General features: G+C 36.7%; 1 protein-coding gene across 1 annotated transcript in view; it reads right to left on the bottom strand.

Moving 5' to 3' along the window:
• The window catches only part of LOC149077630 (receptor-type guanylate cyclase Gyc76C-like), a 245,037-nt gene that overhangs the window by 23,751 nt on the left and 205,166 nt on the right, over positions 1 to 16,120 (bottom strand). The window contains exons 16-18 of the mRNA XM_089245179.1: positions 6,120 to 6,306; positions 2,927 to 3,067; positions 1,626 to 1,749 (exon numbers count right to left, since the gene is read on the bottom strand). Of these exons, the coding sequence (XP_089101305.1) occupies positions 1,626 to 1,749; positions 2,927 to 3,067; positions 6,120 to 6,306 (452 nt within the window). The remainder of the gene's footprint in view (positions 1 to 1,625; positions 1,750 to 2,926; positions 3,068 to 6,119; positions 6,307 to 16,120) is intronic.

Below are 16,120 nucleotides of genomic sequence, written 5' to 3' on the forward strand. Positions count from 1 at the left end.
AAAAAAGCCCTCTTCATTTTTATGCTGAAATATTCAAAATATGAAAATATGTCTAAGTTTTGGAAATCCAAGGCATTTTTTCAGGATTTCCAGAACTTACGTTTTGAAAATTCTGAAAAAAATGCTCTATCGCGCAAAAATAGAAAAATGTGCAAAACACACAAAAAATATGTAAAGTCATAGAAATTCACAAGCTCTGATCATTTTCCTGATTCAACATTGAAATCACCAAAGAAGCAAGTTCTAGAAAATTCCATTAACCATTTAGAAGCTACTCTGCAGAAACACTTTGACTGATAACAACCAAAAATTAGCTGTCCACTAAGATTAATCTCATTTCTATCGAAAATTACTCAGCATTCCATACACTTATTCAAAATATATATTCAAATTTCAAAGCTAAACAACATTCACGATGAAAGACGAAGCACAAAAGAGTTAATTAAAAGTGTCCAGAGATCATCATGAATTTTCCAGTTCATTTTCCATGACGGAGGTGCTTAGGAATCGAACTGAAAACCCTGAACCAAGTCGTTCTTATTCCTTACACCGGAAATAGATCTAACTAGATAGGAGATATCAGACCGGAACGAAAGTTTCAAGCCCCTGTTAAAACTCGGAACATCTTTATGTTGGCATCGGTGGATATCCCTCCGTAGTAGAAGTAGGAAGCTAATGGGATACGAAAGCTGTCCGATATATGCCAGGTTGCTTCTTGAACGACTGTTTGCATGCGAGATAAGTTTTCTTAGCTCAAGAACTGACTTTTGAATGAAGGGTATTTTCCTTCTGCTTTTCCCAGGATTTCATGCTTCTTAAAGATTCCTTGGGGAAATTGACTCGAGGAAAATAAAGTTTTAAATTTTCGATACGAAACGTATGTGATACTTATCGGATTTTTGGTGCCACTTAAAAATATTTTTCTTTCTATATATATATCCCAATGTTTTAAAATCCTACAGAAAAATAAATACAGCGAAACCTCGAAATAACGATACTTTGTGGACCAAGAAAAAATATCGTTGTAGAGGAATTTATCGTTCTATCGAGTACCGTTGTGGAGAGGTTTCATTGCATCCGTATTCGTCATATACATCAGTGTTTCTCAACCGCTTTTCCATGGATGGACCGCTAAAGGTCTGTAGGAACTTCTTTCCGGTCCGCGAGAATTTTTTGCTGGTGACCCAATAATTGGGTGAAATGCTTCGCGGGCCTGCAAAAAGTACTGTACTACATTAATGAAGCCGAGACATAATTTTATATTTAATAAATACCATACCGTCTCTATACTGTACAGGTCGGCAAATCGTTTGTCGGTCAACAAATCATTTCTCTTATTTATGTGTTCTTTGTTATAATCAAGTGAATATATTATTAGAGCTGTGACTGGTAGTTTTAGCTGGTGGAATGTCATTAAAAAATTCTGTATCGATTTCGGTTCGAATGATTTGGTTCAGTGCCTATATGCATGCAAAATGCTCATGAATAATCATGAATGTACAAATTCTACCATGAGCGGCACACAGTTTAACTTTATTTAAACCTGATGGAAAATGCATACGTGTGAAAACGTCGTCTCTTTTATAATACTAGATACAGCATTAATGATGACATTTCTTACTCACCTCCATGGGAGTGCTGGTAGCTGACATTTCTGTGAAACCTACGATATCGCTGAAATATATTGTGACAGCATCGAAGGATTCTGGAATCACAGCTTCTCCTCTCATGAGTTGCTCAGCAACTGACCTGGAAACACAATAAATATTTCTCAAGGAAACATAATGACATTTTTAAATTAAAATTCTAATAAAAATCAACCCCTTGACGAGCAGGGCCAAACGCAAATGGAAAAAAATTCAGATTTTTTCATCATCGCGAAGCTTCATTGTAAACAGGGAAATAAGTTGTTTTCCCTCCCCGTTCACCTCAGCAATTTCTGCACTCATTTATCCTCTTTTCTATTTCTAACATGCAAAAACCAAAACCAATTTTTCAGATTTCTCGCCGATACTTCAAGTAAAGATAGACCAAGTTTATCTTACAGAGCCGAATCTCTATTCATATCCTGCTGCCACTACCACCACAACCCATCTGCTTCTTGGAACTGCATCACACAATCAGTCATTCCACGGAACTGGTTTTGAGTAAAATAAAGCGTTCTGCTTTCTCTGACGGATTTTCTTTCCCTCAAAAAATTTCACTCTTACGTCGCTAAAGAAGTTTCACCTTAGAAAACAAGGAGGAGAAAGAAACTAGCATTCTTTTGCACGGCATAAATAACATGAAACGATAGTGTCTTTCTCTTCCTTGTTTTTTGAGGTGAAACTTCTTTAACGACATAAGAAAAGAAGTTCCTTTTATGTCAGCTTTGAAAAAAATCCCACCGGCAGTTGATTGACTGGAAAGTGGGGGGGGGGGTCATGCCATAAGGACTAGAAACTTACAACGGTATCTGGGCTCGAAATTCCCGAAATAAGAGCGTTTTATAAACCTAAACGATATTTCGGAAATGTCAAAGCGGATCAAGTTTGACGAGATATCTCGGTATTGTAGCTGTCAGGGTTAAACATAATAAACATTCTCTTTGGAACAACGTTTTGTCTTTCCTGGTGATTGAGATTTGTTATTTGAAATAAGTTTGAGAGAGAGAGAGAGAGAAATACTATTTCTTTGCACTATATCCTCGAAAACGAATGAAAATCAATCTATGCAATCAAATCGAACTGGTTGCAAACAGTTGATACTGCTCACCGTATTCAAACGCAAGTCAATTGGTTTCTCATTGGTTGCTCATTGGTTGCTCATGATTGAAAGCAGCTCAAATATTTACCAATCCCTTCATTAACTTCAATACTAAAGTCTGTGTCTAACAGACTTCTTTTAGACTAAAGGGCACCATTAGCAGGCGTGTGAATATACTCACTTTGGAAGCATTCGATGAAGCAAAGCTTCTGTCTTCTTTTGCTCTTCCATCAATTGCGCCGTTCTCTCATCAACGAGTTCTTCGAGGTTGTTCGCATATCTTTCCATGATCGCCATCATGTTATCCATTATGTTGGACTTCCTGCAAAGTAAAATTAAGTTAAGATATACCTCGTTACATTACATCAGAACACACTAAACCCCTGGCAGAGTTACTAGAAGGCGTGTTATTTTAAAGAAAAGATCAATTTTATCATCTTTCACCCCCTCCCCCCGATAAAAGTACGTCTAAATCAGATTGTTATGCGTTGTGCTTGAGTTTGCTGAAATTTCTCAGCAATGTGTACAGAGGATAGGAAATTTATTCATTGTGAGCCAAGCAATGCTCACCAGATGAACTTCAAATTTAGAAGGAACCGCGGAAGGTCCATACATCAAAGAGACTTGTGAAGTGCTTCTTGGACATTGTATGGCGGAGGATAGGTTTTTGCAATCGCAGCACTTCATATTTCCCCAATATTTGGACCCAATTCTTAAAATTGTCCCTTCCTTAAACTGCATCATCGATACACCCCCGTTTGACAATAGTAATCGTATCATCATCACCACCACTACCAATTCAAGTCTCTTCCTCTGTATCGATTGGTGAGGGAAATGCAAGGTTATGGTGTCGCAGGGAATTTTTCTCTAATAGGGTTGTTAATAAATGGAATAGCTTAATCACTGGTATAGTAAATTCTAAGACAATTAACACGTTTAAAAAGAAATACGATGAACACGTTGAGGTAAATCGAGAAGCTATCCATACTTAGAATAAGACAACCATAAGTGTTCTTTATGGGCATTGTGTAATATTTTATTATAAGTGGTAACAGACCTTCTACCACTGAAGAAGGAACTATTAGCCTCAAAAAAGCTGTGTGGTGTCATATTTTTGTATTTCGAGTTGATAATCGTTGGTTTTCATCTTTCTCACTGAACTCGAAAGGTATTTCTTTCATATATATACAAATACAAAGGCCACAACAAACAAAATTTCCATCGACGTGGGTAAAAAAAAAATGCCCATAGAAATCTGGTTGTCGAATATATTTCTAAACTACGTCGTATAATAAAAATACAGCAATCCAATAAGAGCAATAAAAACCAATAATTATGATAAAATATAAATATACATACTGCCCATAAAAAATTGTGTTTTCTTCATCTAAGTACGGAGAGCTTCTCAATTTACAAATACAAATACGACGCCACAACAGGCAAATTGCCCAACGAGGTGGCTGACTTAAGAACATCATGGATCCCCGAGTCACTTTTTGGAGGCCCTACCTACTACTGCTACACCCCAAATGCACCCCCCCGCGGAACCCCCCAACGAATCGGTACATGCGGGAATGTGCGTGTACGTGTAGTGCAACCTGACGTAAAGTTTTGTTTCTGTGTAATGCTTGTTATGTGTAGTGCTGTCCCCAGTTTTTCTAACTATGAGTGAAGTGTTATGGTTGAATGATTTACCGTTGTAGGACTGTTGCTCTCTGTGGCGAGACTTTTTAACGGGGAGATCGGCTCGCATTTGCGCCTTGAAGTTGGGAACCACAGAAAACCAACTTCAGCCGACCACCACTGCGGGGTTCGAACCCGGATCCTCGCATCACGAGTCCGCACTATAACCACTCGACCACCACAGCGGCATACCCCGATATGCTTATCGCATTTCTTTTTAAACGTATCAATCGTGTGATAATCCACGACTAGGAGGGTAAGCTATTGACAAACCTATTTAAAAAAAACTCCTGCGACACCACAACCTAGAATTTTCCTTCACCAATCGATACTGGTTTCCCCTTGTCGAAGCGTTTGATTGACGATATATGTACTAACTCATGGTCCACTTCATTCATCTCTTTGAAGTTTTTAAACACTTCAATCATATCCCCGGGTCATCTGCGCTCTTCCAATATAAAAATTTTCAAGAAATCGAGTCTTTCTTTTAGCTTAACCCAGCCTACCATCAAGAACGTGAATGTGAAACAGTTAAATAGAGCACCAGACCCATTTTCTTAATAAATGGTCAACATCTCCTTCATCTTGGTGACCACTATTGGCGTGGTCGGTTAAAAAACTTAAGGCTATCAAAAATTTTTTTTATTTTAAAATACTGCAATTTGCTGTTCCCCAGGAAAAGCTTATTTTAATCAGAATACCATTATTTTCTTGCGCACTCCGTCATCGCACGTAGGATCCATGTTAGGCAAACTTGCCATATTTTTTTTTTTTTTGAAATCTTTCCTTCAAATCTCCCTTCATATATCATTGGTGTTTAGAAGATATATGAAGGGAGTGCGCGTCGCTCTTCTCTGCATCCCTCGACCAAGTCAATATCCCTCTGTAGGTATGGTCTCCAAAACCTAAAGGCATACTCCAATCCAGGACGAAGTAAGGCCCGGGAATGTAGAAGGATCACTTTGGGAGAACGCGAAGAGACCTTTTTGAGAAAGAAACCGAACATTCTGTTCGCTTTTTAACCACTGCTGAACAATGTTCAAAAAAACTTTTAAGCCACTACTAAGTCACATATTCACTTCGCCTATATTCTTCTGTGGAACTTCTAACGAATTGGTACATGTCGGAATGTGCGTGTCCGTATAGTGAACCTAACTTGAAGCTCTTTTTCTGCGTAATGCTTGTTACAGTACTGTCAACTGCTATCTATTTTTCGAAATATGAATGAAGTGTAATGATCGAATATTTGTTTCGTATGTAGGCCTGTTGCTCTCTGTTTTAACGGAGAGATCGGCTCGCATTCGAGCCTCGAAGTTGGGAATAAGAAAAACTAAGCCTCTCGTCAATGAGGATTCCAAAATCGGTGATCCTAGTTGCACCCGGAAGGACACCACCATTCAACTCGTAAGTGGAACTTCGATTGTTCGACCCAAAATGAGCGACCATGCACTTGTCAGCATTAACGCGCGGTCATGCTCCAATCGTTGGTCTATGCTGCAATCATATTCACGTTCGTCTGGAGCCTCTCCTGTTCTTTTTTCATTGTTTTGTCAACATAAGTACTTTTCCTTCCTTTACATGACAAAAACGGTAGCTCATTAGCAATTCCCTTTGGAACTAGCTCAAAGTCTCATATAATGCAATAAATTATTGAGTAGAATACTCAAATGATTTAGAATCGAAACACTTACATTCCCTGTTTCATCTTATGAAGCCTCTCTCTGATGTGTCTGAAATCTGGTCGGCTCTCGGGTCTTTCGCTCCAGCAATCAATCATCGTTTGACGTATGTAATCCTGGCCTTCAAAGTTCGATAATGGCGGTCGGAATATTTCACCAGTGTCTTCGTCAGGTCCCATTCTTACGAGATGTACAATATCTGCACATAATTATGAGAAAAAGGAGAAAAGGAAAATTAACCGCAGCTTATGTACTTAGATATAAGTTATACTTTAATACAGGAGTGGGGGCCAACCGTAGATACCAGGAATGGCATACAAACGCTTTTCGAAAAATTGAAATAATTCTATTTCGTTTTCTCAATACAAGAAATTCTCTCCAACCTAAACAATCCATTACTTATGAATGATGACCTTGTAGGATGCCAAGCTGCATCCAAATAACGTGTAGAACTCGTATACGTCATTCATGTCGTAAGGGATTGTATAGTTGGGATCAAAAGAAAAAACTTTTTGTACTTGCACCCGGTACTTAAAAACCCAATTAAAAATTTGTTGCTCTGTCTCTCCTGAGGTAAAAAAATAACAACAAAATCCATGTTTCCGAATGCAATATTCGCAGAGAAAAAAAAACAGCATAAATGGTTTATGCTGCTCTTTGAATCTGCTGATTTATTTTGAGACACTATCTCGTTAAAACTCAAAATAAAGAAAAGCTTCGCGAGTATTAGTGACAAGAAACGTTTCTTCTTTGAAAGCTCTTTGCGTTCCGGGATTCTTAGAGTTTCGCGGCGTTCATGCGGAACCCTAAAAAAGCTGTCGCGGAACACCAATTGGAAACCCATGCCTTAGAGACTACTTCTATTTCAGCTCCTCAGCCACAGTGTGCCAAAAAAAGAAGGCAGGATCGAGTCTCCAGTGGTATAGATGGTAGAATGCCTGCCTATAAAAATATATAGATGCCAAATATAAGCTAGGGTGCCTGCTGTCACCAATTCGATAAAAATAAAACTGTGTTATAGTTCTTGATATAAAATAATTGTTTGATTTTTAAACTGATGCACAACACGAAAATGCGCAATATATGGTATAAAAACTATAATTTTTATTTTTTACTTTTGCGTTTCATAAATGGCGTAAGTTTGATGAGACAAAATAACAGTCACTATATTTTGTAGTGCTCACAGAGTAATTCTGCGAAATACTTAAAAACATATTAACTAAAATTTCGGTGCATGAAATTCACATAGATATGCAGCATGAAAATGAAAAAAATTATATTTTTTTGGCATTTTCTTCTTTCTCATGCTGCGCAGAGGTTTAAAACGAACAACCATTTTATTTCACGAATTATATCGACAAGTTTTGTTTTCGTTCGATAGGTGACAGAAGAGCTCGCAGCGGAAAGTCTCTCAATTTCAAGCAATATTATGTTCCATTCAATTTTTTTATTAGTACGGGAAAACGAATAGAATTGGAACTCATTCATGAATGTTCAAGGGTAATACAATTTCTGTGCTCAGATGGCGAAATATAATGTCACTTTTCTCAAAAAAATGGGTCGTTCGCATTCCGGAGTCTCTTCAGTCAAAAAAAGGAGGAAAAATTTCGTCTTTCTTTTTCAGTGCGTGAGGAAACAAAGGAGGAAAATTGTAATACGTCAAAAAAGCCACAGTATCGCATTTTGGCAAGATATTATTTGCAAATTTCTCATCTTGAAATTTTGAAAAGTGACATAACATTCTCCCATCTGAGTACAGATTATACTTCTGACTCATAGAAATGTTCAGGAGTGATCGTAAAATTAAAGAAACAGTAGTGTTTAATTTTTTTACGTGCTTGTATATAGTTCAGATGGGAAATTTTAGCAAGACAGAAAAGAGAAGGCTTAAGAATAATTACGTATCTACTTTCTGTGGACACTTCTTGCCATTTATGAACAGAGACGATACGGTTATAAATACGATGCACTTGTCAATGCAAAGACAAAAAAGATTCCAATTTCTTTAAAATACAAATTTCAGGTTGCTGACATGTTTTAAATTGGAGTAATAGAAAAGTAATTGCCCGCACTTCATAAATAAATATCAATGTCGATTCAAAAATCTCTCTGAAAATTTACGTCCATCAACTATGATTACGTAATACGGCCATCGATGAATACCCATTTTAGATTTCTAGACATGTCACTAGAAATGGTGAAGCAACCCTAGTTATTATATCTTCAGATCCGAACTGGATACTTCTGTTAAGTGAAAATGCTATATCAATCTGTATTTAGATTATCTTATATATAAATGTGAAAGTATGTATGTATGTATGTATGTATGTATGTATGTATGTATGCTCTTTATACAAATCTACAGTTTTGGACCGATCGTCGCCAGATTTTGCATATATACCAAACAGGTCCGGGATTGAGCCGTAGGCTACTTTAAAATTTCGTCAGAGCTGGGCAAATGCCCGAAATGGGCGGAAAACTGTCGGGCAACAATAGTTTTGGGGCCCTCAACAATCACTTTCAGAACGTTTACTTTGGTTACCGTGGTTCCCAACAATGCGTTTCAGACTTGAAAATATGCCTTTACAATGGTTTGTCACACCTTTAATTCTGTTATTATAACAGTTTATTCATTTATAATGGTTTGGCTCTTTTCCAATCCTCCCAGTAATTGAAGAAAACCCGGGAAGCGCCGGGTATTTTTGCTTGCCTGTATGGATTTTGCCAGTTGTTAAATTCAGTTCAAGAACTTGCAGACAAAGTCTTCCCAAACATTCAACAAAATCACCGAAACCATGACTGGCTTTGTGAGTGGCGTTCCGGCATCGAAAAATGACAGTGTGAACAAGATCAACGAAAAAATCCCAAAAATTATTCCGGGACTCCACATCTTACAAATCGGTTGACACTGTCACAGACTCAGCGCAGACAGTTCTGTATCCTGCCGAATTTCTGAACTCTTTGGATATTCCGTGTGTGCCACCACACAATTTGGCCCTCAAAGTCGGAGCACCTATAATGCTTTTAAGAAATTTGGAGACACCGAGACTCTGCAATGGCACCAGACTCTGCGTGAAGAAATTGCACAATTACATCATCGAAGCAATGATTCTAACTGGATGTGCCAAAGGAGAAGACATCTTCATCCAACGTATCCCAATTATCACTGAAGAAATGCCATTCACTTTCAAGCCATTAGTTCCCGATTCGTTTAGTTTTTGCCATGACAATCAACAAAGCGCGAGGCCAGTCGTTAGCAGTGGCAGATATCAACCTACTTGAGCCCTGAATTTCTCACGGATAGCTTTTCGTCGCCTGTTCGCGGGTTGGAAATCCCAAAAATTTGTACATCTACACACCAGATGGAAAAACAAAACATATCGTGTATTATCCACAAGCGATTGCCTGAAGTTTGCCTTTTATTTAAAAATAAAAGTAATTTTTTCTTACTTGATGCAGAAATTTTTTTGATTAAGAAATAATTAATAAGCTATACATATATTAATTTTTGACGGGGCGGGCAACGTCGCCGGGTATCAGCTAGTCTTATATATAAATGTGAAAGTATGTATGTATGTATGTATGTATGTATGCTCTTTATACAAATCTACAGTTTTAGACCGATCATCGCCAGATTTTGCATATATACCAAACAGGTCCGGGATTGAACCGTAGGCTACTTTAAAACTTCGTCAGAGCTGGGCAAATGCCCGAAATGGGCAAAAAACTGTCGGGCAACAATGGTTTTGGGGCCTCAAAAATCACTTTCGGAACGTTTACTTTGGTTACCGCGGTTGCCAACAATGCATTTCAGACATGTATATGCCTTTACAATAGTTTGTCACATCTTAACGCTTGCCTTTATAACGGTTTGTCACTTTTCTAATCCTCCCAGTAATAAAAAAAAAACCGGGAAGCGCCAGATATTTTTGCTTGCATGTATACAGGGTGTCCTGTAAGTGTTAATGTGGCCTTTATCTCATCAACCACCCATCGTATAGGTATAGTTTCAATTTAAAAAATGCTTAAAGGCGTTTGAATAATATTCGCTGCACCAGCTGGACGTATGACGTCGCTGACAAAACTGGGAATAAAAATGTTCAACGCCAGCTGATGAACTCAATGCTTTCCTCAAATCATCAACACTCTGGCACACGAAGTTAAAAAATTATCATTATCCACCAACATGCGAGTTCAACTGCAAAATGACTCAGCACTGCTATCATTTTCACATCAGTTGACCAACCAGTAGACCCAAGCACTGGACCGATTACGTTCCCAGATGGATTTTGCCAGTTGTTAAACTCAGTTCAAGAACTTGCAGACAAAGTCTTCCCAAACATTCAACAAAATGACCAAAACCATGAGTGGCTTTCTGAGAGCGATTCTGGCACCGAAAAATGACAGTGTGAACAAGATCAACGAAAAAATCCTAAAAATTATTCCAGGAGACTCCACATCTTACAAATCGGTTGACACTGTCACAGACATTTAGTTCTGTATCCTGCAGAATTTCTGAACTCCTTTGGAAATTCCGGGTGTGCCACCACACAATTTGACCCTCAAAGTCGGAGCACCTGTAATGCTTTTAAGAAATTTGGAGACACCGAGACTCTGCAATGGCAACAGACACTGCGTGAAGAAATTGCACAATTGCATCATTGAAGCAACGATTCTAACTGGATGTGAAAAAAGAAGAAGAAGTCTTCATTCCACGTATCCCAATTATCACCGAAGAAATGCCATTCACTTTCAAGCGATTACAGTTCCCGATTCGTTTAGCTTTTGCCATGACAATCAACAAAGTGCAAGGCCAGTCGTTAGCAGTGGCAGATACCAACCTACTTGAGCCCTGTATTTCTCACGGACACCTTTTCGTCACCTGTTCGCGTGTTGGCAATAGCAAAAATTTGTACATCTACACACCAGATGGAAAAAGAAAAACTATTGTGTATTCACAAGCGATTGCCTGAAGATTTTAATTAAAATATTTAAAAACAAATGTAAGTTTTTCTTACTTAATGCAGAAATTTTTTTGATTAAGAAATAATTAATAAGCTATACATATATAAATTTTTTACAAGGCGGGCAACGTCGCCGGGTATCAGCTAGTCTTATATATAAATGTGAAAGTATGTATGTATGTGTGTATGTATGTATGTATGCTCTTTATACAAATCTACAGTTTTAGACCGATCGTCGCCAGATTTTGCATATATACCAAACAGGACCGGGATTGAGCCGTAGGCTACTTTAAAAGTTCGTCAGAGCTGGGCAAATGCCCGAAATGGGCAAAAAACTGTCGGGCAACAATAGTTTTGGGGCCTCAACAATCACTTTCGGAACGTTTACTTTGGTTACCGTGGTTTCCAACAATGCGTTTCGGACGGGAATATATGCCTTTACAATGGTTTGTCACACCTTTAATTCTGTTATTATAACAGTTTACTCCTTTATAACGGTTTGTCACTTTTCCAATCCTCCCAGTAATTGAAGAAAATCCGGGAAGAGCGCCGGGTATGTCTGCTAGCCTATATACAGGGTATGCTGTAAGTGCTAATGCGGCCTTTATCTCATCAACCGCCCATAGTATAGGTATAGTTTCAATTTAGAAAATGCTTAAAACGCGTTTGAATAATATTCGCTGGACATGGGACGTCACTAATAGCAGAGAACAACAACTACGGTGACAAAACTGAGAATAAAAATGTTCAACTCCAGCTGCCAGTCGTTAAATAATTATTAAGGTAAACATATATAATTTTTTTACAGGGCGGGCAACGTCGCCGGGTATCAGCTAGTATAATACTATAGTAAAATTGGGATTTTTTTATCTAAAGTACCTCAAAGTGACAAAAGTAAATTTATACGATAGAACTATAGTAATGTAGGATTTAGCTAAGCGTCTTAGTCTGGCAATTTTCCAGATTCAATAGAAACAAAAAAAGGCAATCATCGAAGACAAGTCAATTGCTTAAGATGGGGCTTAATACATCCTCTCAAATCATGAAATAAGAGTAGAATCAAAAAAGAACGAAAACTAGAGAAACATATAAAAAGAAGAGAGGTAAGAAAAATCAATAGGGTGTTTCTCTTTATTTCTGGAAAAAAACCATTGATAATGGAAGATTATCGATGGGGTGTGAAATCGGGAGGAAAAAACTTTTATCTGTGGTTTTCTTCTCCTTGTGTTTGCGACGATCAATAGTTTTTTTCTTAAATTAATATTATATTATTGTTACACCTTTTTTTATAAGTTTTTTGAGTTTACTCATCGTTTCATGAAGAAAACGGGAAAGAAAAAATGCTCGAAACAGTTTCCGTTTTTTTTGTTTAAAGCTCGTTTTTTAAATCTTTTAATTAATTTCAGCGAATAAGGAGCACCTTTAATTCATATTAAGTGATAATTTTTAACTAAAATTGTTTAGTGTTTGTAAAACATGATGTGAAGCAGTTTTAAGCTCCAAAGAAAGATATGAATCGGATTATTTTAAATACTCAACACATATATATAGTATGGAAGTATACAAATAGAGGAATATAAATATTTGCAAGTGGATTTAAGATTTAAACTTAGTTATCTTTGAACTATCACAGGCTATTGATTTTCACAATATGCATATGTATATGAAATCTCTGTATTGTTTGGAATAACCTTCACGGGGCTTTTCCTTTTTACCAATTTTTCACTGCTCTTCCGATCTGTGACCAAATTGCACAATTTTTCCATGTATAATAGCTGAGCTTAATGATATGATAACTGGTTACTTAAGGAAGATATTTGAGAAGTTTAAAAAAAAAATGTAAAATTAATTTATCATGTTTTTCTTTGCAATTAATGTAAATTTCCAAATAATTAATTAATATCATTAAAATAATTAGTAATTGCTATTTTGAGAAACCTCGTGTGCCATGTGATAAAAAAAAGTTGGGAAGGAACATTTATATATATATATATATATATATATTTCGTTTTAAAAAAGTATTTCTCTTCATTATCATGGGAAAAAAATGAAATCGAAAACCAGAATAAAAATTTAAAAAAAATTTATTTTTTAAAAATAATAAAAAACCAAATTTCTTTGTAAAACATGTAAAGATAATACTGTGTCACAATCATTAGACCTTTTTGTTTCCAAAAATAAGAATTAATTTTTTTTCAATTTCATAACATTTGAAAAGAATCAATTTTTTCTGAAAACATTTGATTGCAAAATATAAGAAAAAGTTATGAATGAATGTAAGTCGATATTCATGAATTTCATTTTGATCCTAGAAAGCCGCATCGCAAAAAATATATTCTGCAATATTTTCGAGGAATTTATAAACATAGAGTAATTGTAATTGACAAATTTGCCTTGTGCCGTGGTATATAACTCGTAAACTCTTTGTATATCGGTTTCGATGAGGTGGATAAGTAAACTGAGACCACCTGATGTAGACCACATAAACGGAATAATTACAGATATGTAAATTTCGCAAACAAAAAATCCAAATTTAGCAAAAAAAAAATCCAAATTTAGCAAAAAAAATTCCCAATCCAAAATTTCGCATTTATTCGAGAAAAAACAATTTTCTTGATCAAAATTTTTCGTTCATCCGCAAAAATATTTTCCAAATGAAAAATGTGGCATTCAGTGGTGAAAACTAATTAAACTAACACAAAAAATATTTTTTTTTATAGTTTAGATCAGGGGTGGCCAACCTAATGGACAAACGCAGTGTCACGGGCGGCACCGGGGACAAAATTACGGTATTTGAGCCGCACCGAGTGTGATTGCAAGCAATCGCATCGTGGGGCCGCAAACATTTTGACGGGATATATCGGACGGGGTTTATTAAGTAATTAACTAAACTCTTTATTTAATTAAATACTAATTATAAATAATTATTAATTAATTAATAACAAACTGAACTCGTCATTTTTTTTTGGAAACGAGTATTTATATGTTCTCTCATAGAGAGTGTATTAAATCAGTGAAGAAGCGTAATATTCGCTGCGTAAATAGCTGCAGTGTGGACTAAAATTTCTTACCAGACCAGACTCAAACGTTTGTCCCTATGCTCAAACCCACCAGATGATGATGGTAATACATATAGGATAGTAAACAGCCCAAGAAGGTGTATATAATGCAGGTGTATTAGTTACAACTTCGGTGATGAACTTGATATTCTTGTTGGTGGCCGGGCTTCTTCCGGATAAGTCGGGAGATCCACTCCACACGTCCGCAAAACAGGACTTGACAGGGGATGACAAATCCGATTTTTTCCAAGTTTCTCGGCAACTTTTTAAGATAAAGCAAAGTCGGTAGACTCTTTATGTGTGTGTGTGTGTGTGCGGTCTTAGATAATTAACTTCAATAATGACTACATTTTGCACTTCGCTTTCGGATCGATTTTTCAAACGTGGTGAACTTAATCTTCTCCTCAGATTTTTATGGTTGGGATTTAGCTCCCGAGTTGATGTTGTCAGTTGGAGAAATCTTTCTTGCGCGCCTAGAGTATTTTTTTAGTTTTGTGGACCAATTGGAGAGTTGAGAATTAAAGTGGTGTAAATCCAGATTTTGCGGATTTGCGATAACCACATAAAGTAACTAAGAATTGTGGTACAGATTTATGAATGAAATGGTGTAAGTCCAAGTTGTCAAATTATCCTAAATATGGCTGCACTTCATGGACACTCTAACGAAACGGCAGAATCATTATAAATCAAGTGGAGTATGTCACGGACTTGACCATTTCAATTTTAACACTCTTGGAGATAGGTTGTGTGAAAAGCTGCTTGAAAGTAAATCTTAATGCAACTTTTATTGTGTGATTTAAATTTGTTTTGTAGTCCTTTGTTTTTCCAGCATTTGCTAAATGATTACATTTGCTGAAATTCTAACAATTTCAATGTTTCTGAAACTGAAATATCTAATAGTGGAGATGAGGATTATGAACCAAACAGTAATGAAGAGACAGATTCCTCAAGTAAGTTTGTTTTTATGTATTACGCAGTTGCATTTCAAGTGCTTTAAAAACTTTAGGCCTAATCCTAATTTTAGGTTAAGTGTGAGCCAATATTAATATATTTTGCATAAATATTTTGATCTTCTGGACCCGAAAAATAACATTACTTCAGTTAAATACCGACTAGGCTATTTAGAATTTTCAATTAATACACTTAAGCCTATAATACAGGGTGATCTGTTAAAGGACCAACAAACTCAGGGTTGTTAGTAGGTATCAAGAGGAACAAAAATTGGAATGGGACATGGTGTCGCTAACCAGGTTGAGAGGGTGAAAACGCATGCAGATTTCGACGTCACGCTGGAATGACAAAAAGTACAATAGTTACTAGAAAAAGATTTATTTGATTAATTATTACAAGAGAATTGTTGGAAGTAGCGGCCACTGACGTCATTGCACAGTCTACAACTACGTATAAAACGATTCCTGGACGCGCTCAAAGATGCCAGATATGCTTTTGATGTCTGTCGTAGCGACGACAATCTGCGCTATGAGATCCTTGGGTGACATAATCGACGCTGTTTACGTCAGATATGGTGAGCGAACCCACGAACGGATTCAGCGATCAACTGACATCCACCTTTCGTCTCCTCTAAAAGTTGTCTCCTCATCAAGTAACATAATGCAGAAATAATTGATCATGGTTAGCATAAAATTTATGCCAAATATTTTTTCAGCAAGCACCGAACATACGAGACCAAGGCGTACAGCCCCCCCCCCTTTTTGGTATTCTTATCAATTTGCAGAAATGTAGACACGCTTTACTGACCCTGTATTGTTGGTCTGTGTAAATGCAGAAATTTTTTTTCGGTAATGCGTTTCGATACTAACTTGTTAAGACAAAGAAAAACAATATAATTTGCTTTTCATCTCAAATGCAAGATGTCCATTCGTCCTGAAAAATTAGATCGAAATGACTTTACACTACTTGAGTTCTCAACTCGTTACGTAATTGCGGAATGCGAGAAAATTTGCCGAGATCTTGCCCTCGGGATATCTCT

Source organism: Pholcus phalangioides, unplaced genomic scaffold (genome assembly GCF_987345545.1).
Source record: "Pholcus phalangioides strain wild (caught in Gottingen) unplaced genomic scaffold, Ppha-v1.0 ptg000015l_1, whole genome shotgun sequence".
Lineage (NCBI taxonomy): Eukaryota > Metazoa > Arthropoda > Arachnida > Araneae > Pholcidae > Pholcus > Pholcus phalangioides.